Source organism: Melanostigma gelatinosum (assembly GCF_949748355.1).
Source record: "Melanostigma gelatinosum genome assembly, chromosome: 13".
Lineage (NCBI taxonomy): Eukaryota > Metazoa > Chordata > Actinopteri > Perciformes > Zoarcidae > Melanostigma > Melanostigma gelatinosum.
In genome coordinates this window covers 20,150,864-20,172,861 of record NC_136646.1, presented here as the reverse complement: position 1 = coordinate 20,172,861, position 21,998 = coordinate 20,150,864, and the positions used below count along the sequence as shown (strand labels likewise).

General features: G+C 44.6%; 1 protein-coding gene across 1 annotated transcript in view; it reads left to right on the top strand.

The window, feature by feature from the left end:
- Positions 1-277: 277 nt before the first annotated feature.
- The window catches only part of mgat5b (alpha-1,6-mannosylglycoprotein 6-beta-N-acetylglucosaminyltransferase B), a gene marked incomplete at its 3' end in the record, with an annotated part of 39,831 nt that continues 18,110 nt past the window's right edge, over positions 278-21,998 (top strand). The window contains exons 1-8 of the mRNA XM_079282082.1: positions 278-407; positions 1,671-1,783; positions 9,695-9,839; positions 13,186-13,295; positions 14,987-15,060; positions 16,094-16,261; positions 17,690-17,854; positions 21,550-21,719. Coding sequence (XP_079138208.1) covers positions 340-407; positions 1,671-1,783; positions 9,695-9,839; positions 13,186-13,295; positions 14,987-15,060; positions 16,094-16,261; positions 17,690-17,854; positions 21,550-21,719 — 1,013 coding nt within the window. The 5' untranslated portion in view covers positions 278-339. The remainder of the gene's footprint in view (positions 408-1,670; positions 1,784-9,694; positions 9,840-13,185; positions 13,296-14,986; positions 15,061-16,093; positions 16,262-17,689; positions 17,855-21,549; positions 21,720-21,998) is intronic.

Genomic DNA, 21,998 nt, shown 5'->3' with positions numbered 1-21,998 from the left:
TAGCACCGACGCTGCTCCATCTCCAACATCGTTAAGGATACAACCGTAACTGATCAAAAGGAGATTGACAAAGTTTTGATTCGTATTTAGTCCTCTACAGAACCGGAAAAGAGGACTATCGACCCGCTGCTGCAGCAGGACGCACCGGTGGGATTCCCGCTAAAGTTGTTCACACACACGCAGCACAACACGGCCAGCTGTCGGACCGGGAAGTTGCGTGCTTCGCTGCGCTCTCTGTCGATCCTCCGGACTCTGGTTCAAAGTTATGTTTTTGACGCTGGTTGTCACACAGACTCGCACAATGTCAAGAGGACCCGGAGCTTTCTGCGTGTGTGCGAAATGATTGCAACCAGCACCGACCTTTCCATTATGGTGAGAAGATGTCTTCTCACTTTCAAACCGTTCAGGTGAGAACATGTTGGAGTGGATGTGTGGACTGTGTTTACTCACATGTTAAATAATGCACGCTGGTTGGTTTTTATACATTAATTGATGTTTATAAAATGGAAAAAAACCGAAATATTAAACTAAAAATTATGAAATTAAAAGAAATACAGACAACCTTCAAAATCGATGTAAATGCAATCATTGTATGCTTTTTTTTATGTCTGCTGTTTTGTTTTTTTGCAGTAGAGCAAATCTTGCATGTTCAAACCATTGGCATTCTTTTTTCTGTTCATTGGAGCCATTGGAGAGGAGTGAAAGCAACTCAAGCAGATGTAAACTCATTAAAACTTACACATCTGACGAGATAGGTTGTACACAAACTCCAGGGTTCACTGGCATTAATATGGAAGTGATGGTGTTCATGCCACTACGAGGAGTCTCTCTTTCCGAAGTAAAGTTCCCAGATGTTTTACAGCTGTCTGAGTCAATACAAAGGTGCTCACATTATGCTCTCTGCCATGGCTCCAGAGCTGTTTCAACATGCAACTTGTTTTTTCCCACACAGCATGCTTCCCTGAACATCAAATCCCATTTTTTTCACCACTTCACAATTGGATAGTGATACGACACTCTCACACACTCTTGCTGAGTGACTGCGGCCTCTCTGACGGTTTTCCGCTTGACAAAGATTCCAGAAAGCAAGCTGTGGTGTGACAATCTGCCCTGCAGTTCCCCTCTTTAAAAAGGATTGTTTTCTCAGCACGACCACTGGAGAATGCCAGACGAGCCAGTTTTCAGCTCATCGGTCCAAAGCATTTATTGTCAAAGCTTCAGGACTTCACACATGTTTGCTGCGCGTTCGCTGTTTTGTCTCCAAAATGCAGCCATCCGCCCGTGAGCTAATGCTTTTATTTTGGATGTTAGCTCACTGAGCATATAGTGATGCAGAAAACCCACCCATGTCATGGTTCATTTCAGATGACACACTCAAGCGAGTACACAATGCTTTTCTGTGGGTTGATTGGTAAATGAGCTTTACAAAATGATGTCCTCGCTCCATGAAGCCGGACAAAGGGCTTAAAGTGATGTTGTCTCATAGAGCTCATGTTGATGTGGGGCTGGGCGATATGGCCAACCCTTTGTTGACGTGAACTCTCTTGCACACGTCTTGTCTTTTCTTCTTCTACTCTCTTGTCAGTATCTGTCCTCTGAACTCTTGTTCTCCTGAGCTTGTAACCTCGTCCTGCTCTCGTGTCACTTGATCACCCCCGTGTCTCCTGCAGGATCTTCGTGGTGGGGATCGGCTTCTTCAGCCTGTGCTTTCTAATGACCTCTCTCGGGGGCCAGTTCTCGGCCAAGAGATCCGGAGATTCCCCCTTCACGGTGCGAGCTGAAGGTAAGCCTGCAGTTGCGAGTCAGTGCTGCTTGGTCGCCTCTGACTACACAGCGGCTGTGCCACGCCAGCGCTGGTAATGAACAGGCCGGGAACACGCTGAGAGTTCCGTGGGGCTTCCGTGACTGCTGCCAGGGGGCTGACAGACCTGCTCACTCTGCTTTCACACCTGCTTTCATCTTTGCTCAGAGCCCACATAACCTCGTTCTGACCCACATTAACTCATTTTAGTTGCAGCAGTTCTACTTGCTGAGGTAGGATTTATGTTGCCCTTTTATGAATCTTCATATGTGATGTTGACCCTGAGTGTACATTACATTTATTTTGTAGGGGTCCTTTTAGTCCTGTAAGCTCACTGAAGCAAAAGGAAGTTATTGCAAACATGAATGACCCTGAAGATTTAAAAATGAAATTACAAAAAGTAAAACTGTTAATAGTATATGTTGATAAGACTGAACCACCACAGCTATTGAATGTGATGTAGTCATGAGACATGGTGCTGTTGTTTCTTCGTGATAGTTGTATGTTTCATGTATCACAAAGCACGAGTGATCATGTTTTGGTCATATAAAGCTGATTAACAACTTCCTTTAGACAACTCGTATCTTATAATAACCAAATGGCCACTCCAATGAAGCCGGCAGCTTACTTTGCCTTCGCAGAAATCAAAAAATCAAAAATCAAAATAATTTCCACGTGCCATCCCTGAGAGAAACGTGTGATCTTTCTCAGCACGTTCTCTGTGTTTGCGCTCTGTGCCTCTGCATATGAACCACAGCACTAGCGAGAGGGAGAGCCGGTGTTAGCTTTTTGGACTTTTGTCTCTCACCTTTTTAATTGCCGCCTGGCGCGGTGTTGACACTGCGAGTCATCCTCTGTGACGGATACCAGCTGGCACGGGAAGAAGCGATGCAAATGAGGCGATGCTCATCATTTCATCCCTCTCGAGTAATACAGTCCAACCGTTTGGGCCAATCGGTGAGCAGCATGTGGCGCCGTGGTGGCTTGTTGTGCGAGATGCCAAGTGTTGAAATATGTTTGACTGACTGACTTTAATGATTGCAATATTAAAATATTGGCTCAGAGTTGGAGCACTTCCTCTGGCAAGTCAGTGTGAGTCTTGTATTAATGAAGGCGATGGTGTATGGAGGTGCATCAGGTGTCCTCACCGCAGACGATTTCAAGGCTATCATGCGTTTAATAAATATTATATGCAGGGCTGATTCAGGAAAGAGAAAGAGAGCGGGGGGGGGGGGCGACAGGAGAGCTGTCTGATTAATTAACCACTCACAGGCCGCAGTCACGGGAAGGCATTGGGCCTCAAACTCATTAAACACTGCCTCACCGCAAACCAGGCAGAGGAGCCCAGCTATGTAAAGCCTCACCTGCGTGTGTTTGTGTACATGTGAATGTTTTGGGTTTGGGGATTGGCGGCACGGGGAGTTTGCGTAATGAATGAGCCGGGAAGAACTGTTCAGTAGAGCAGCAACTTGACAACACTTACAGCCACCCAGACGCTGAGCACCGTAAAGAGCTACAGGAAACATACGCACACCTACACCTGCAGCCATGTTGCCACTCAACGTGTGTGTGTGTGTGTGTGTGTGTGTGTGTGTGTGTGTGTGTGTGTGTGTGTGTGTGTGTGTGTGTGTGTGTGTGTGTGTGTGTGTGTGTGTGTGTGTTTGACAGGGTAAACGAAATGGCCGGTCTGTGCTGAGAGAACCCACTACCTTTTTATTGCTCGTCTTGTGAATTGCCTGAAGAGCAAAAGGTGTGAAGAAACATACGTAATTATTGTCTCTCTCTCCTCTCTCTCTGCCGCCCTCTTTCTCTTTCTCTTTGATGTTCCTCTCCACCTCAGTCGACACATGTTTTGGTGTTATTTTTGTCAAAAATCTTCCCGAAGCTGCACAAAGAATCTTTCACCTGCTTTTCAGGTTTGCTCCGACAGAAACGTGCTATTTTCTGCATTTCTATATGTTTGTGTGCTACGTATGAAGTAGTGTTGCACTCTTTGACACCCCGGAGCCAGAGACCCAGAATACCATTTGCATTTGGATACCAAGTTACTAATCCAGTTTTAAAGTGCGTGCATTTCCTTCACCCCTTGCTTTTGAAGGTACAGGAAGCTAATGAGGTGGAGAAAATGAAAAAAGGAGGAGGGGGGGGGGTTTACCAGAGTAGGAAGCATGAAAGCGGGAAGCGTTTGATCCTCGATATCTTAAAGGCTCCAGAGGTCTACTGCAGCTTTCTAATAAGCTCTTTGAAGACCACCTTCACAGTGTCCTCTTACCACAGGTCTCACTGCAGCTGTGCCACAAAGGGAGGAATAGGCTTCGGACGCTATCCGGTTCTCGCGTCCCAGGACTAAATGGTTCAGATGCTAATGCCTTCTATATTCCTACTTGTAAGCTCCATTACCTGAGCTTTTTGTTTATCCACCGTCCCCTTTAGCGATGGAAAAACACATTTTGCCGAATGCAAACAGAGTCTTGCACCAATCAACAGAAGCGGATGCTTTCTTCTGTCTTTAGCCACACCCTCGTATTTGTACGCTCTCATTCGCACCTTCATTTATCATCAAATCTGCACATTTTTGTGGCTGGACGACTGAATCTCTGCCTTTTCCCACAACGTTTTAATCCATCACGGAGTCACGTAGCGGAGCATCAGGTGTGGAAGCAGCGTCGTGTTCAGTATCCTGCTCTCTGCGATCCTTTCGCAGACTGTGACAGGACCTTCTTTTTATGTCATGGCTCAGCAGTCCTGTCTCTGCGTGGTGCATGGAAATGAGTCCAAACGAGTCTTTCCTGACACCGCTCCTTGTAAGGGTGCGCCATAGGTCTGTCAAAGCTGTGAACTTCATCGCTTGGTTTCAATGAAAAATGGGATAAGTAGTAATCTGCTGGAGATAGAAGTGAGTGTCGATGTTATGAATACAACAAACTGATCTTTTCTACTGATGCTACTTCACCAGTAGTTAAGAAGTGCCGATGAATTGTCCAGCTGACTGCCTGGCTCTGTGTTTGACAGAGAAAGACAGACGTGTGAATGGAAGATGACTGCTGTTCACTCTTTCCTGTCGCCAGGTGGAGAGACCAGTGATTGTCTCTTTGATTGTGAGGAAGGTGCAACAACACAGCGTTTACTGACTGTTTTTGCCCAAAATGGGCAGTTTCCAGATCCAACTGCAAACATGTTTTCTGTGTCTCAGATTGCTTTTTATTGTTCACGGCTTTGTGGTATTCAAAGCATCATCCACAACATGTTTTTTTGGCTCTTGGTGTTATTGTTTGGCTTTACAATAGACTCATTTTAAACAGATTATTCTAATGTATTTAGAATGCTCATTGGTCTTAGATAGGATTGAAACAATACACACACATTTGTTTGTAGTGTTCACCTCATTCGATTAAACTGTCTCTTGGGGGAAATGCAGTACTGCAGTTGTGATTGTTTCTGTAAATTAGATGCTGCAACGTTATTACTTTTATGTGAGTGTGGTCATGAAGTGCGTGCACGTCACGTGAACATGCAGCACGCACACAGACACAACAGTCTTTTTCAAAGTCATTGTTGCACAAACAAAAGTGCAACTCATTGAAAACACCCTGTGCTCTGTCATTGTTTCATATTGTCTGAAAGTGAGTTTGGTATGCAGCTTTATTTCAGCCTCTTTTGGAGCGTATGTGTACTGTTGATCAGGCATCGTCAGCTGCAAACTGGGTCAGGATGTTCACTCCCAGACTGGGTTCAGGTAGCATTCTCTATTCTTGTGGCTGCGTTTGCATTAATGCAAGAATTGTCGGTGTGAAAACAGGAAATATGTTGATGCAAATGTTCATTTTTATGGTGCCACACAATCTGAGCAGGGGGAACATAAAAGAGAATAAAACCAACCTCCGCTCTGTCTCTGAGTCAGCCTTTCCTCACCTTCTAAGGTCTGCTTTTATCAAACACCAAATGAATGGGGGGGGGGGGCAGAGGACATAACTGAGGAAAGAGACAGATTCAGCTTTTAATTAAAGCGATAGAGAGCCATGTTAAAAAGAAGGTGCAGGTGGTTTTCCCGTTTCCAGGCTGTCAGGTGCAATAAGAGGCTGGAGCTGCCCAGAGGATAAGTGATTCTGCTCTAATGGCGTCTGGATGTCAGTGGCCCGCATTCCACCAAGAATAGAACAAAAAACTCAATCTCATTCAGCCTTTTCTGGAATGAATGTTTGAATTGGGAGCGAGAGGACGTCTGTGCATGTGTAAGAGTGCACGTCAGGAGGGAATACGTGAATGCGTCCCGGTGACAGGTGAGACGGAGAGGTCTGGAACAGCCAGCATGCATTATCAGCGGGGATGACAGGATTTATTCATTTGGTCCTCAGTTATGCTGACGGGGAGGAGAAATATTTATTTACAATGAATCAAACATGACACACAGAGCTACAATCAATTATTGATGAATAAATCATTACGTGCAGATATGCTGTGTTTACATTTGACATTTGAATTCGTTTCACAATAAAAATGTGATATGAGCTGTTGTGAAGCTTTCTATTTCACTGGCTTCTGTTGAGGTCGGACAAAGTGTCTCCTCTGCTCAACATGAGACAAAGACGATGTCTTCAGTTGGAGATTTTAATATGTGAGCTTTTTTTGTTTTTGGCGAAGTTGCTCATTTCACCTTTCTGTAGAAGGAAAGTGAGACTGGTTGAACTGCAGCAACTTTATTGCTTCTTTTTTGCAAGTTGCCTCCGCTCCTGGGTCAGAGTCTCTGCAGTGAAATATGAGATGGTTCTGACCACTAATGTCTGCACAAGTGAAAGCTTCTGTGCGTAATAATCTGTGCTTGTGTGTGTGTGTGTGTGTGTGTGTGTGTGTGTGTGTGTGTGTGTGTGTGTGTGTGTGTGTGTGTGTGTGTGTGTGTGGGAGTTGCTGGTGGCAGAATCATCCTAGTGTTGTGAGACACTGTGTCTCCCTCTGAGACAATGTCAAGCAGCGTCTAAATCCTCACGCTGCACGAGGGCCACGGTGGTGAGATGCACTGCCGCTCTTTCTCGTAAACATGATTTCACTTGTGGTTTTCGATAAATCTATGACGGTAAGTGTCCCTGCTACATCTAAATAAACTCCAGGGAAGGACTTCTGACTTTGGTCGGGGATTTCAATGAAACATATCGAACCCCAGATAGTCCACAAAGATCGTCTTTTGTGCTGTTTTTAAAGAGACCTTTGAATTCTGAATGAACTGTCGACGGACCGATCAATGAAAGCACTTGCCCCGCTCACTGGCTCACTTGGACCTGTAACACTTGTATGCAAGCAGATGTTCTCCGGGGACCCTTTGAAGCTGAACAAAACACGAATCTGTCAGTAAAATGCTCAGTAAAACAGGGTGAGGACTTAAAATGCGTGGCTCACAGACGGAACAGGCAATGTCGTTGATCAGAGCACAACTCAGCAGGATAACAAGACTCTCAGGCTGAGATGGTCACTTTCTGGCTCTATGTCCCTCCCTCCGGCCACTTCCCCAAACCCATTCATTGCCATTCTCTTCCTGTCCGCCGGATGAGCTTTGGCTATGACGATGTGGGCATCAGGTGATGGGGAACGTCGGGGTCTGAGAGGACAAATCAGAGAGGCAAGGGAGCATCTTTCAATCTGTCAATAAAAACAGCTGGTTTGAGGTCAACCAAGTGTTGCTGACGGTTAGAATAGTGTGTGAGGGACATTCTCTCCTGCTTATAGTCGTATTCAACATTTATTTACATCCTTCATTCCTGTCAGCAACATTCAGTTGTGATTATATAGCAGCCTGTTACACTAAAACATCTCTCGTTTCGCAGTGCACGCAGCAGGCCGCAGTACAAATGGCGATCTAATTGGAATTTGTTCATGATATCGATTGTGCTGTGGCACTTCCGAAATTGAGTCGTTAAAGGAGATTAGCTGCTGCTAAATCGGCCCTTTACTAAGCAGCAGACGAGGAATGACATCGAGGAGGCTCTACGTCAGCACGTTGATACCATCAGTTCCTGCTCCGCCACTGTGAGCCTGCCAGACTGTGCGTTGGAAAATAAAACACATGAGCCAATGTTTCCCAAGAGGCAGCAGGAATCACGAAGGGAAACAAGCAGTCGGAGGAACAGTTGATTGCCAACATATATAAGGCTCAGTTCTAAAAAAAAAAAAAAAACAAGCGCTGCGTAGGAAGGCTGTTAGGGCTCGGTAATGGTGATTTACAGGCACAATGTGTGCGAGGAGCATTACTGTGAAGAAATGTGAGTTCAGTGTTTAGGTTTAGTACGCTGGAGCCGATAGAGGATCCTCTGAACTCAGCCAGGAGTCTGAGTCCACACAACTGAATGCACAATAACAACCATCACGATATTGTTTTGGTCATTTTGGTGCTCAAAGTTTGGTGTCGCAGTTCCGTGCAACAGGTTTCCGACAGTTGGCGGCGTGTGTTCACTTGGACAATATAGTAGTGTATTACCCTGCAGTGCGTTACTACCTCCTAAATCTCATCTCCTTTCCTATCCTGTGTCGTTCTTCTTTTAAAGTGTATTGTTAAACTGCTGCGAATCTGAATGGGAATTCCTTAAGTCTCTTTAGGTCTGTGGAGTGTTGTCTAACTGCTGAATGAGTCAAAGCGAGACGTCTTCAGGCCAGTTTGTTCGGAGATATTCTAGAAGTGACTGAAACGGTGCTACGCCAACGACGAACGAGGCAGAATTAAGAGAAGAGATTTAGGGATGCTCTGGACTGCAGCTTTTTTTTTGTAATTCTTGTTTGTGATGTGATGTGAGTGCTTCTCTTCCTTTTTAAAATCTCAACAACAGACACACACACACACATGGGCACAGACCAATAGATGTGGGTGTTTTTTCCTCTCGGCCCTTTATTGTATTTACTGGTGATGGAATACAATCTCTTTTCAGAGAAAGGTGACTTTGGCTCGGGCAGTGACGAATGAACTCTGACAGCAGAAGGGAGTCTGCACACATTGCGGTTTCTAAAGCCTAATGCAATTGATGAGGGAACACTGAGAGGTGAGGCTTTATTTTCACTCGCAGCCTCCGAGAACATTACCAGGCTGTTGCTGGCCGGCAGTATATTTTCTCTGGTTCAAACCAACACATGATTCACTCCCAAGTCCCAAGAGTGCCATTATTCATCCGGTTTCTTTGGATTTTCTTCATCAAAAATGACTTTGATGCTTAGAATTGTCTTTTCTTCAGAGCACATGAACCCTTTGGTGATTTTAATTGAACTGCGTCAATAATTACTCCCGGTATTCGGCGTAGAGCTTAAATGTGATCAAGAAAGCGGTTGAGGATCAGGAGCTCGTCTCACAAGCGATGCAGTCTGGAGACCTGCTTTGACCTTATTGCCTGTAGCTGCAGGCTCTTTAATTGACTCGGTGTTCACGAACGGCATCATTCTGTTTTACCGCCTGTCGGGTCGTGAATGATTTGAACCGAGCGGGAAGACGAGTCCAATACTGTCCGACTAATTCGCCTGTTCCTGTATTTCGCTGGAAAGTCTGCTGCTTTAGTAAAGAAGCACAAAAGAAAGTAGAAACTCAGTGATGTTTTAAAGTAATCAGTAAAATGGAACAGAGAGTGGATAGATTTAAAGTGTGACGACGAGTGAATCTGTGTTCAATTGATGGATTTAAACTGCTGGGACACTAAATCAAATCAAAGAAGAGAAATATATCGTATCTGAGAAGAAGTTTGTCGTGTTCCTTGTTGTTTTCTACAAATATAAAGCCAAACGTAGACACTCTGTAGCCGAGCATTACTTTTTATTTATTTATCCCTTTCTCCTTTTCTCTAGACTGCCTTTCCATCTCTCCCGCATCTCTGTGATTTACTTCAGTAATAGTTGTCTCACACTATCTGTCTGTGTGTTTTTCAGTGCTCGGTGGACATGAATCTCGTGGGGTGCTGAGGAAAATCAGTGACATGCTGGAGGTCATTATGAAGAGGATGGACGCTCTGTCTAAGCTGGGCAACACCACAGACACCCACAGGATAGACGAGCTCAGCTCGGCCCTGGACAGGTACAGCATCTTGGTTTCTGCAGCGCTGCAACGAACGACTGGTCGATAATCGATTCATCTCATTCCTTCATTTGTTTTCTTTAAAACCTCGGAAAACACATTAAAGGGAGAATGCTCATTTTCAACGGTGCCCTAGTTCACTGTGTGTTTCCGAGGTAGGCTGCACATTACCGGCACGATTATTAGTGAATAGCTGGAGACAGAAAGGACCACGTTCTTCTCATTCTTTACGAGTAATAGCACTGCACTGTTTCAGCTCATCTCTGCCAAAAAAAAAGCGTTTTTCAGGAGCTAGAGGAAAGGAGTGAGGGTCGGGTGTGTTTAGAGGAAATGGGATCGTGAACCTCAGGCCCCACTTGAGGCGGCCGCGAAGTAAAATCCCTCCACCAACAGTGTTGCTTCAAAGTCCATTCTGTAACTGTTCGATCGAATCACATGATCTTCATCGGCAGACTTTGCCTGGTTGTATTGCACGTATACGATGCTTAGAAAGATGAAAGTTTTAACATTTATGATTCCATGACAACTGTGAAAACTCCATCTGCTGATGCCGACTGAATATCCTGGTACTGTGCTTCGTGCAGATGGGATTGTTCGTGTTCGTATATATATATATATATATATATATATATATATATATATATATATATACATATATATAAGTGCAGGGGTCTTGCTGGTCAAGTTGAAGCTGCCAATGCTGAGTTTGTGTGTGTGTGTGTGTGTGTGTGTGTGTGCTCTGCGGTTGCCTTGGCAACAGACCTTTCCTCATATACCCACACCTGCTCTGGGTTTGAGGGGAGGAAGCTCCCTCCTGCTTTCTGCCTTTGCTGTTGGTTTCGCTGCTGGACATCACCTCCCCGCTGCCTCACAGCCGGGGAAATGTATCTCTCCCGAAAGGCCCTTCAGTGGAGGCAGCACCGCCTCACACACACAGTAATGAAGCCACCTCAGATAATAACTTGAAAGACATTGTAATAAGACATGAAGGTTACAATGTGTCTGGCCGCGGTGTAACTGCTGTTGACACCGACTGATGAACAATGACAGAAGAGGTGCGGCGCCTCACCTGACCTGCTTTTTCAACAGCCCCGGGGGAAATATGTGCCAAAAACACTGCATTTATTTGAATCGGCAGTCTAATATTACACAGAATAAAATTTTGTCGACAAAATGCCCCGTGGATTCACTCAGTCATATTGTCTTTACAATCGTTTAATTGGCCTCTCAGGGACTGAACTGGAGAATGTTACAGTGACAAAAGGCCAAACGGTTGTAAAACTGACTTGGTGGTGAAGATGCATCTCATGCTCGCTTCGTTTTTTTTTACCTCCGATGATTAAAAAACTCTGCATGGCTTCAGGTCAGGGGGTGATCCTGGAGATTACTGTGAGAGCTTAAGGCAGGAACAACTTTGCCCACCTGGTATGTCGTTAAAACAGTGATTAGGTGGTCCTCTTGGTCTTCAACAGCTGATAGCCGTGTGTGTGTGTGTGTGTGTGTGTGTGTGTGTGTCCTTTACTCTTGTGTGTGTAATTGGCAATTCATTTGTGCTGACCTGCTCGTCTAAAGTATAGATGAGAAGGTTTGGCTGCCACTTGCCTCCTGGGCACCACATGGAAAAATGAAATTGCGGTTTCGGTTATGATGTTAAGTCATGCACATGAGCACGGTAGATTGCTTCACCCTGCCACACTCGCAGAAATGCATCCGAGTTTTCGCTGCTTGCTCTCAGAACCACTGTTCCGTTAGTTCCTGTGAGTTTCTTGAGTTTCCATGTTCAGAGCTCTTTAATGACTTGTGTAATTTCCAGAAACGCGACTACATAGCAAGAGAGCTCATTAAAATAATTCACTTGCGTGTTTGGTTTCATGTCAAACAAGGCAGCGATACAGCAGTTCCATGATGATGATGATGATGATGATGAATGAAGTGTTGCAGTGCAAAGATTTGAGGTGAAGATGGACTTTTCTCTTGGTTCTCTGGATGTTGTTTAGTTGTGCAGAGACGAGGATCTCACTGAGAAGGACTCTGAATGGGTTTCACCAGTGACTAAGTTATTATGCAGAGTTCAACTAGCAAGTGTGTATGCATACAGATCATCACTTTCTCTCCAAACATTAAAAGTACCCCAACTCTAGATTACAATATGACATGTAAAATAACACCATTGAAAAGGTATGTGTTTGTATACATGTACAAAAGATACCGCTGCAGGATTGTACAGCAGTTTATAACACTGTTTGTGGTGCTGAAACAATAAGTTGATTGATTAATTAGTCAACTGGCGGAAAATTTATTGCCGGCAATTTTAGTAATTATTCATGAAGTAAAAATGAGAAACATCTGCTGATTACTTCTGTTTGTAAATGAATTGATCAACTTTTGAGCTTTGGACGTATGTGAGACGAAACAAGTCATTTGAAATGTTTTCCTCAAATAATTGACAGATCGATGGATCGTCACAATAATTGTTATTTGTGGCTGGAGCTACAACAATTTGTCAATTAATGAATTATTGTGGAGTTGTACAACAGATGAGTCTTTCAATTAATATTTCAGGCTAAACTGGCAGAACACAGGTTCTTACATGTGAACATTTTCTGCTTTTCTTATCTTCTATGGCAGTGAACTGACAGTCATGGTTCAGTCTCTACAGCGCCATGAAGAGTTGCACCGACCTCACACCGCTGCACACAAAGCAGATGTCTGACATGTCGACCGGACTTTTCTAACTATTTTAATCTTTTCCTTTCGGACACCGACAGGAAAAAGATTTTACTTCTCTGAGGTTGTTCTCGAGAACATTTAATAATTCATTGCATGAATCCATTACGCATGAATGAAGGTGTTGCAGTGCATTCCTACGGCGTTGCAGCAAATGCGAAGAGTCTTGAAAGCTCTTTCTTTTGAAGTTTCATTTGTTCGGCGGAAAGATAAGATCTGGTGAGATGACTTCTCTTTTGCGTTGTGAATGTTGCTTCCTGGTTGTTTTGCCACCAGCTTCCAGGTCACAGAGGTCCAGTGCTTTAAAACACATTTGCTAACAACCTAATTGTCTTCTTGTTTTCATCCCTCCCAGGGACCCGCTTTAATACGCCAAGTTACCTTTTCTATCTTAACGAATGAATCATCTGTCAGTGTTTTAAAAGCTTTTTCCGATTTCAAGCCTCAAGTTCGAGAGAATTAGCGTCAGTGGGAAAACAACAAATACAGCGGAATAAAAGGGAGCGATAAAAGAGACTTGCAGGTTAAAGATAATTCAGGTTATAACAAGATAGTTTGTTGTGGAATCATTTTCGATATCCTCGTTCTCTTTGTGTGTTTGTGACGTGTGTGTGATCAGGATCCAGCCTATCGGGCTCGTGGAGCGGATTCAGGCCATAGCCCAGAACATGTCTGACATGGCAGTGAGGGTGGAGCAGATCCTACAGCGCAGCATGGCCAGCAGCAGAGGTACGACTCAAAACACACACTCGCACAGCTGGAGAATACCAAATAGAGCTCTAACCCCCCCCCCTGTTCATTTCAAATCCATCCAATCTGAAGACACTTTTGCCCTCCTGCCCACGTAAAGCCCGACCGTCAAGCCTTGATCCTGCCCGACACTTGAATGCATGATATATGTCTCACATGTGCACTCGCTGGTTGATCATATAGAAGCTGACGGACCTTATTCACGGCACGTTACCCGTTCAAACGGCAAGCCACCGTTTGTGTCAGGGAGCAGGAGCAGCACGGTGCTCCATTGTTGCTGCCGCATCATAACAACACGCCTACAGGATGTTTAAATCACGATGATGAATTACTGCCTCGTTAATGGGATCTGGGCCTGTCGGCTTTCTTTATTAGCCTCCACTCTCAATTTCTTTATTGGGGCGCGGAAAAGAAATCGGACAGCACGATTTAATTCACGATTCAATTCCCCTCCTGTATCCGCTACATTGCACTTCATGACTGAAAGCTATTTGCTCTCGCTCGCTCATTAATATGTATCCGATAATTCTCCTGTTGTCATAATGTCTGATATCATTTAAATGAGGCTTATGTTTTGACAGCAGCAGGCAACAGCGCTTTCTCATCCTGAGAGTTCTGCCGTCATCATGGTAATCAGACAGAATGGCTGGCAATTATTTGTCTGCGATTGTGCTCTTCGACGACTTGGCAGGATGCTGGCGGAGGAGCTGCAACTGCTCCTTTAATTAGACTCGCTAGAGCCGGGCTTCGAGGAGAAGAAAGACAGGAAAGGAGAGGAGAGGAGAGGAGAAGGAGAGGAGAGGAGAGGAGAAGGAGAAGGAGAGGAGAGGAGAGGGGAAGAGAGGGGAAGGAGAGGAGAGGAGAGGGGAAGAGAGGGGAAGGAGAAGGAGAGGAGAGGAGAGGGGAAGGAGAAGGAGAGGGGAGGAGAGGAGAGGAGAGGAGAGGAGAGGCAGTGACAGCAGCAGAAAGAGACAGGGAAGATGAGAAGGAAAGGGAACAAAGAAGACGTGGTGGGGGGGGGGGGTGTAGTCTATGTATAGTAAATCCGGTGAGTGAGGTGGAACAGAGACTTGGCCATTCAGCAGGGGGATGCCAAGCTTTTACAGGAGCTTGTTTGCTATCTCTACTCTCTCATTGATCTCTGTTCATCCCAGAGGCTGGAGGATATGTGGCTGTAATGCAAAAGACAAACAGAGGTAAAGGCCAGGAGAAGCACTGTTAATCCATGTTTGATCAAAATGAGCGCTGTTCAGTCTCGAGAGGTCCAAGGCATCGTGGTAATTATACATTCTATGGAGCTCGGTGATGCATTCACAAATTAAAACCTTGCATCGAATCTAATATCTTGACAGAAGTTCGAGATAATGGAATGAAAAATTGATGCTTTGAACGAAAAAACACTGCAGATGTTTTTGTATGTTTCTTGCCAGCTTGTTTTTATCACCTTCCTCTTTGTGCTTGACTTTTGTGTTTGTGCACTGAAACTGAACAGAAAGACAGAAAGCAATGCAGCCTTTTTGTTGATTTGTGCCGGTGTCTAGTGTGTGTGGTGTGTGTGGTCTTTTTGTTGGAGCGTGTGTGTGTGTGTGTGTGTGCGTGTGTGTGTGTGTGTGTGTGTGTGTGTGTGTAGGCTTTGATAAATACTCTGTGCTTGTCTGTTCTCCACGCAGTCAGGGAAGGAACGTTAGGACAATGTGAGACTCCTAAAGATCCCCGTTATCCAGACTGCCCCAGCAAGATGGATGTAAGTATTCACACTGTCTCTCACTTCAGTCCAAACTATTTCACACAGAGAGCGAATATCTCATTGTCCTTCACTGGGGACTCATCTTTCGTATAATAAGACAAGAGGACGTATAAAGGCTCCTTTGTGGAGAACAGCTTGTCTGAGCGACAAGAAAAAGAACAACATAGAAAAGAATAAAACTAAATATGGTTTTATAAACACACTGCTTATACTCTACATACATTGTATGAATTACAGCCAGCAGCTGTAGCCACAGCAGTGTGTACAATATAAGCATAAACAATAAAGCATGTCCAAAGTGTGCTTCTTACTCTTAACGTGTGGATATCAAAGAAGAAAAGTGTGAAAAATATGCGCCTTCTGTTAAATATAGAGCTGAGCTAAAAACCGCTGTTGGTTCTCATATCACAGTCATGTTTATGCATGAAGTATGCCTCCATAAATATGCCAGTCAGTCCCTCACCCTATGAATGTGTGAATGCATGATGCGCACACACTCATTTGAAACGGTTCTAGTTTGTGTGGACGGTAAAAGCCACCTGCTTTACTTCAACCTCACAGTTTTCAGGCGTTTGATGAACAGAAAATGGCTTTCTGTTCCGTCAGCAAAAAAACAGAAGCACCTCTATACCCTGGAGGGGGAGCCGGCTGCACAGTTTAAGTACCCTGCCTGCTTCCTTCCCTTGGATGTCCACTCTTTGCAGTCTACAGTGCATGAGTTGCACAGAAAATGAGTTGACCCCCCCCCCCCCCCCCCCGTCTCACATCTTTATCCCCCTACCGCGCTGGATGACCTCGTCGTGCTGTTTTTATTGACTCCACCTGTGAGCGGGAAGCCATGAAAACTTTTAAACTGACTTCAAATACCAATTATTTGGGGGACTTGACCACAGAGCATCAAAGGTTCATGTAAGCGGACACAAGGGATGCATTTCAAAGCAGCCTTTTGTCAAATGTCAGGGTTTGCTGACATCCACATTGTGAGCGATAGTATTTTAGAGAGACAAGAGTTTGGGTTCTTGTCTTCCAGTGGATGCGGGCTCGTTGGACCTCGGACCCTTGCTATGCCTTTTATGGCGTGGACGGCTCAGACTGCTCCTTCCTGGCCTACCTGAGCGAGGTGGAGTGGTTCTGCCCCCCGCTGGCCTGGAGGAACCAGACTGCCACACCCACCTTGAAGCCTCCGCCCAAGAAACAGGTAACACAACGTCTCCTCGTCATTCAGCTATCATTCAGCTCGCTGAAGGGGAGAAATAGGAACAGAACACAGGGCAACAGTTTCATGTAAAGGTGCAATTATTACTGCAGAGACTTTAGGTCAATGAGGGACACGAGCTTGTCGGCTGGTTAGTTTCACACCTGTTCAGGTCGAGGAGAAGATCCTTCGGGAAAAACATGGAACTAAAAATGTCAGCCGGGAGTGAAAAGACGACAGCAGAGCCAACTGAGGAGGCACGTGGACGTGTGCACTCTTCACATGCAAACAACGGTGTCCTTCATCTTGCAGTGACAAGGAACCTGACATACATTCGTAACTGAATTGACTAAATTGTTCAAAGTCAATTGATAATTTAGAATGAGGAATAAAAACGATTAACACCAAGGTGCTGTTTAAACACTGCTGCTGTAGCTTTAGCGGCTTGACTCTGATGCTCCAGAATGCTTTTTAACTTATTCCCCAAGTTCAAGCAGAGCATTTATTGCTTCATTTTGTGATCCAAAGCTCCTGGGAGAATATGAACAGCCTACTGCACACCGTCTCTCACGGGGCGCTGGCTGTCATTCCCACTTTTCATTGCCGGTTGCCTTTCTGCATCATTTACTTTTTATTTTCGGCATCGACACATGATGCATTGTGCTGCTTACAATCAGTCCTCAAGGTCTGTCCCACTGTTCCCCCCCCCCCCATCCCCTCCTTCTCCCCAGAGTAAAGTACAGCCTGCAGGACGGGCCCTGGTGTGATTTCACTCTGCAGTTCTAACCTCTGCTCTAATTGCCTGCATTCGCTGACACTAATCCCAGGGCTTCCCTTGAGTACTCTGCATTTTGCCGTGCCGCACACAACTCGCTCTTCAGGGCGATAATTCACCTGCGTTGGGAGAGAACAGCTCGGCTCTGCATATTGATTTTGTCTTTGAGAGAACCTCCGCCTCTTTTATGGCGTTTTATGTTTTCTCTTCTGTACATTGCTAAGTCCTCTGTGCTCCCTTCTGCAGTTACTCCATTGATTAATACTCGCACGCTGTTACTGGGATGCGATGCAGTGATTATAGTGGGCGGACGAGGAGGTGTAAAATGAGAGCAGACTATTTTTGAGGATGATCCAGGAATCCCTCAGGCAACCTGTCTGAGAGGCCGAGCCCCGGGGCTCCAACAGATAACAGGATATGACAGGCGCTCTGTGCTACATACTGTCTCCTCTAATGAAGGGCTACACTTTGTCAGCATCCCACCTCCAATCTCCTGATATTCAGATTCATAAATACCTGTTTCTTTGTATTTGCTTGCGTAGAATGTCTGTACAAGGTCTACACAAAATAAATTCAGCACTGGCTCGTGAAAAGAACACGTCAGAAGTTCTCTGCGTTTCTGATTCTCTCCAGTGACTTTGACTTCTGTCATCCAGGCTGTGCTCCAGTGTGACATCGGGGCTCTGCTGGAGCAGGTGGGCACCGGGAAGGAGTCACTGAGCTTCATGAAGAGACGCATACGAAGGATGGCGGCACAGTGGGCCTCCGCCGCTCGACGGCTGGATGACAAGCTCCGCAACCACTGGAGAGAGCAGAAAAGGGTGAATGTGCTTCTGCACACACTGGAGGATGAGTGTGGGATGAGAGAACGAGTCTGTGTTGCGCTTTCATCTTTTCAAAGCCGCGTGGTCGCAAACAGGCTGCGGATGACGAGCCAGTAAAAAGTGCTTTTCTCCGTTTCAACAGATTTAATTTCTTGTTTTTTTCTGTAACTCTGGGAACATATTCCTCGGCTCCAAATTTAGGCATTAAAGAGCGAGAGAGAGGGAAAAAACCTCTTAGATCAGGATGTTTTGGATCAAACATCAGAAAGCCAGACAGATGTCTGTACAAGGTCTTTAATGCCCACATGCTCGGCTGCTAAGCGATCAAAACACCAGTGAGTTTGTCGGACTAACGGCTTCTTTTATCTTAAGCTACTTGGCGTGAATCGCAGAATGTTGAGTAACAGACATCGTGTCAAAGAGCTCTGCCTCCTGGAACAGACGTTTGATGAAATGACATTAGACCCCTCCTGGCGTATGTTGTAAAACCTTTATCAGACACTTTAACTTGTAAGGGATTAACCCAGAAAAAAGGGGAAATATACTGTAAATGTCCATCACGAAGACATTTAAGTTTGTGTTGAATTGCTGCCAGTCGGTGTGCCAAACATTCTTTTTACTTTGGATTGCTTCATTTTTTTGTCCATTTAGTTTCAGACCCCCAGAGTACGGTATATGTATTTGACATAGCGCCACCAGAATGTGTGCAGCTTTGAGTGCTGTTCTCCACCCTATGCACTCTACACCCACATTGATATACAACATGAGGTTCCACTGCCTGACACGTGGGATCATTTACGCTGTCGAACAAAAATGTTGGCGCGCATAACAGCATCATCGTAGCAACACACTATGTTTATACCCACGCGATAGGTGAGCAATAGATGAGACATTCAGTCATTGAAACGATGGAGACCTTCATGTCTGACGGCAAACCTCCGAGTCTGACAAGTTAAGCCAACGAGGAAGTGCCTTAAACTTTCGATTCCTCTGGTTATAAGTCTGATTGTATAGAAGTCTGTGAGAAACTGACCCTACTTCTCACTGGATTTGTTATGGAGTCCCATTTAGAGTCAATTAAACATGCAGCGTATGCTTTAGGGATTGGCGACCTTGTGATTGACAGGTGGCTACTGCAGCGTTGTCCGGTTGAGGAGTTGTCAGTGTTTTTGTCTTTGAATTTAAGCCCTTTCACAGTATGTTTTCTGTTCATGAATTTTGATTGCCAAGAAATGTCTAATTCAGCGTTGGGTTGTACTTGCGTCAATTGTGGTTGTAAATAAACGACATGGCAACGGCCAAAAATCAAGTTTGCAATGGCCAAAATGCCAAACTCAAGGCAAGAAAACGGCAAGCCACAAATCCCAAATTTGATATTTACTCAGCGAACGCAGTTATTGACAGGGTGAGCTCCATATTGTGGTTAATTACGTCGCTCTTTTAAGTGATAAATTCAGTTATCAAAGTCAGCACCCTATAGAAATATACTGTATACTCAACACATGCTAACAGCACTGCAGGGAGGAAATGTACAGTAAACCTATCATTTCATATGTATAAAAACACAACCTTACCTGTACTGGGGCATTTCATGTTTCTTTAGCTTGAAGTCGCATTCATGTCTCACATGTGACTCATCGACATGCATGTCTCAAAGGAGTATATTGATTAAGACCAGTGTCATTATGTTTCATTCTAATAGTGAAGAGGCGGACGACTGTATTTATCAGAAAACCGGCTTAAGACTCAAAAAGCTTTAAGGAAACAAAAGGGATAATAATAGACATTCATTTGTAGCGTTTTGCTTTGTGTAAACAAGCTGACAGTATCCTGGCGTGTGTTTTAACGTTTTCAGTTGGATAAATCAAAGGCCGTTCTGTTAAGAACAATCCACTCTTCCAAAATGCCTGCTTCTTCCCGACTGGGCAGAGGGCTCCGTCTATTGTAAGGGTGTGTTTGACAGTAACAGCTACTGTCCATTAACCAGACCCTGCAGGCTCGGCTTCAATCGCTGAAACAGAAATAGAAAGATTTGTAGAGAAGAGAGATGCTTTATCCTTACGTATCCTGCCAGCTTGTCTGTTTTTTCTACTTCCTGTTCTGAGACTTTATAACCCATATTCAGCCCTTAATGCTCTTTACCTGGTATCTTTGTGATGTTTGAGTTATGAATCGTCAGTATTGTGTTGGTTTCATCAGGTTGTACTCTTAAATGGAAGCACAATGACTTGAACATGATGGCGGGGTAAAGTGCAATGCGGATGTCAGTCTGCAGGCTGGGTAGCTAATTATACCGCTCAGTTCATTAAACGACATGTACTGTAAACATCCCTGCAATCGTCACTTGGATCCATTTAGAATGATGCTGGTGCCGTCCTTACTCTTCGGTACCGCCGCCAGAAACAAACTATCTGCCCAAGGCTGGGAAGCTACAGCCACAGCTTGTTTACTTTGTCTCTGGTTCTCCTGCTGGTGCCGGTATGGGAAAAAAGTCAACAGGAGTGAGACACTATTTCTGGGTAAAACAGATTTTCGACACAAGACTTGTTCTCAGCCTGCCAGCTGCTGTCAAACACAAACCTTTGTTTAATTTGGACTGCAAGGGTAAACGGCATTACATTTGAACCTTCAGGAGGACTTGTAACAGTATTTGTACTGTATGTGAGCACTGTATATTTTCTATTTTGATCAAATTGAATAAGCTATTCCCTTCCCCTCCTTCACTAAACGGAGAAATCTGCCCGACCAGATTTGTCATGGTTGTTCGGGCGGTGAGTTTTACATCTGACACGTGGGACTCATACATGTGGACAGCGCTGCAGGCTGAACAGCTTTGTGGCTCACACACCATTGTGTCAGCGCTGTGGGAGAAGACATTTTGTAATGTATTGGTATCAGAACTGAAAAAAAAAAATGATGGACAAGTTTCTAGTTATTGGCTTTTAAGTGTGAAAAGCACCCATTTGAAAACCAATTTAGCCGAGTCGGATACATACAGACCAGTCAGTGAAACATGAGGAAAGTCTTTTTAATATTGTTCAAGGGAAATTTGACAGCATATTTGTTTTTTTTCTGTTTGCCATTTGGACTAAGGACAGGAGAACGACTGTATGTCTGAACAGCTGTGGAAGTCACGCCTTTAAACAAATAGTTGAATAAATGTGTGGTCTAGCAGATGAATAAAATGGAACGTTTTTTTCAAGAAAAAGAAAAAATCTAATTTCATTACATATTTAACAGCCTGGAAGTTCCATCCTTCCCCATCAGCAATTAAACCGCTGGTGCATCGTTCTGCATATCAATTAGCTCTCCGCAAGTCAATTTTCATTTCAACTCCGTGCACAGTTGATTGTAATTCTTCAGAATTGCAGAGTGTGGCTTTGCTGTCACTCTGCTTTCTCGCTTTCATTGGAAACTCAATTATATTTCAAATTTGACATCACCGATCCATGACAAATATTTGAAATTATTCCCATTTGAGTCCTTTAAAGCATTTGTGAAAGTTGCTCCCACAAAACTAGAGATTGTCCGGATCTAAAAATCTAAAAGAATGATGGAAATAATGACTTGTTCTCGACAATAACAAGCGCAGAAAGGGTTCAACAAAAATGCCCACGTTGCATTAACAGAACACAATGCTGGCGTGCGCTGCACTCTTCTCTTGATTTTTTTTTTTTTCATTCTGCATTCAGATTCTAGTTCATGTGGGCTTTCTGACAGAGGAGTCCGGGGATGTGTTCAGTCCCAAAGTGCTGAAGGGGGGTCCTCTGGGCGAGATGGTGCAGTGGGCCGACATCCTCACAGCCCTCCATGTGCTGGGACACAACCTCAAGATCTCGCTTTCTCTCAAGGAGCTGCACGGGTGAGTTTAGATTTGATTTATTCCTCCCTGATCATGTTGTTTTCCAAGCTGTAGGCAGAACTGCTGCAGTCAATGTACAATACTCAGCTTTGTGTGGCGATGTTTCTCACATCCATATTTAATGTGAGATTCTGTGGGGGCATCGGTGCAGGAATCATCCGTTGGTTTGTGATTTATTCGGATTATTTATTGTTGAATAAAAATGCTTTGTTGTCCATTCTGCGCACTCGGCGAGGGAGCAGTTGCTCACGCACCGTTTTCGATCACCTTCGGCCACAC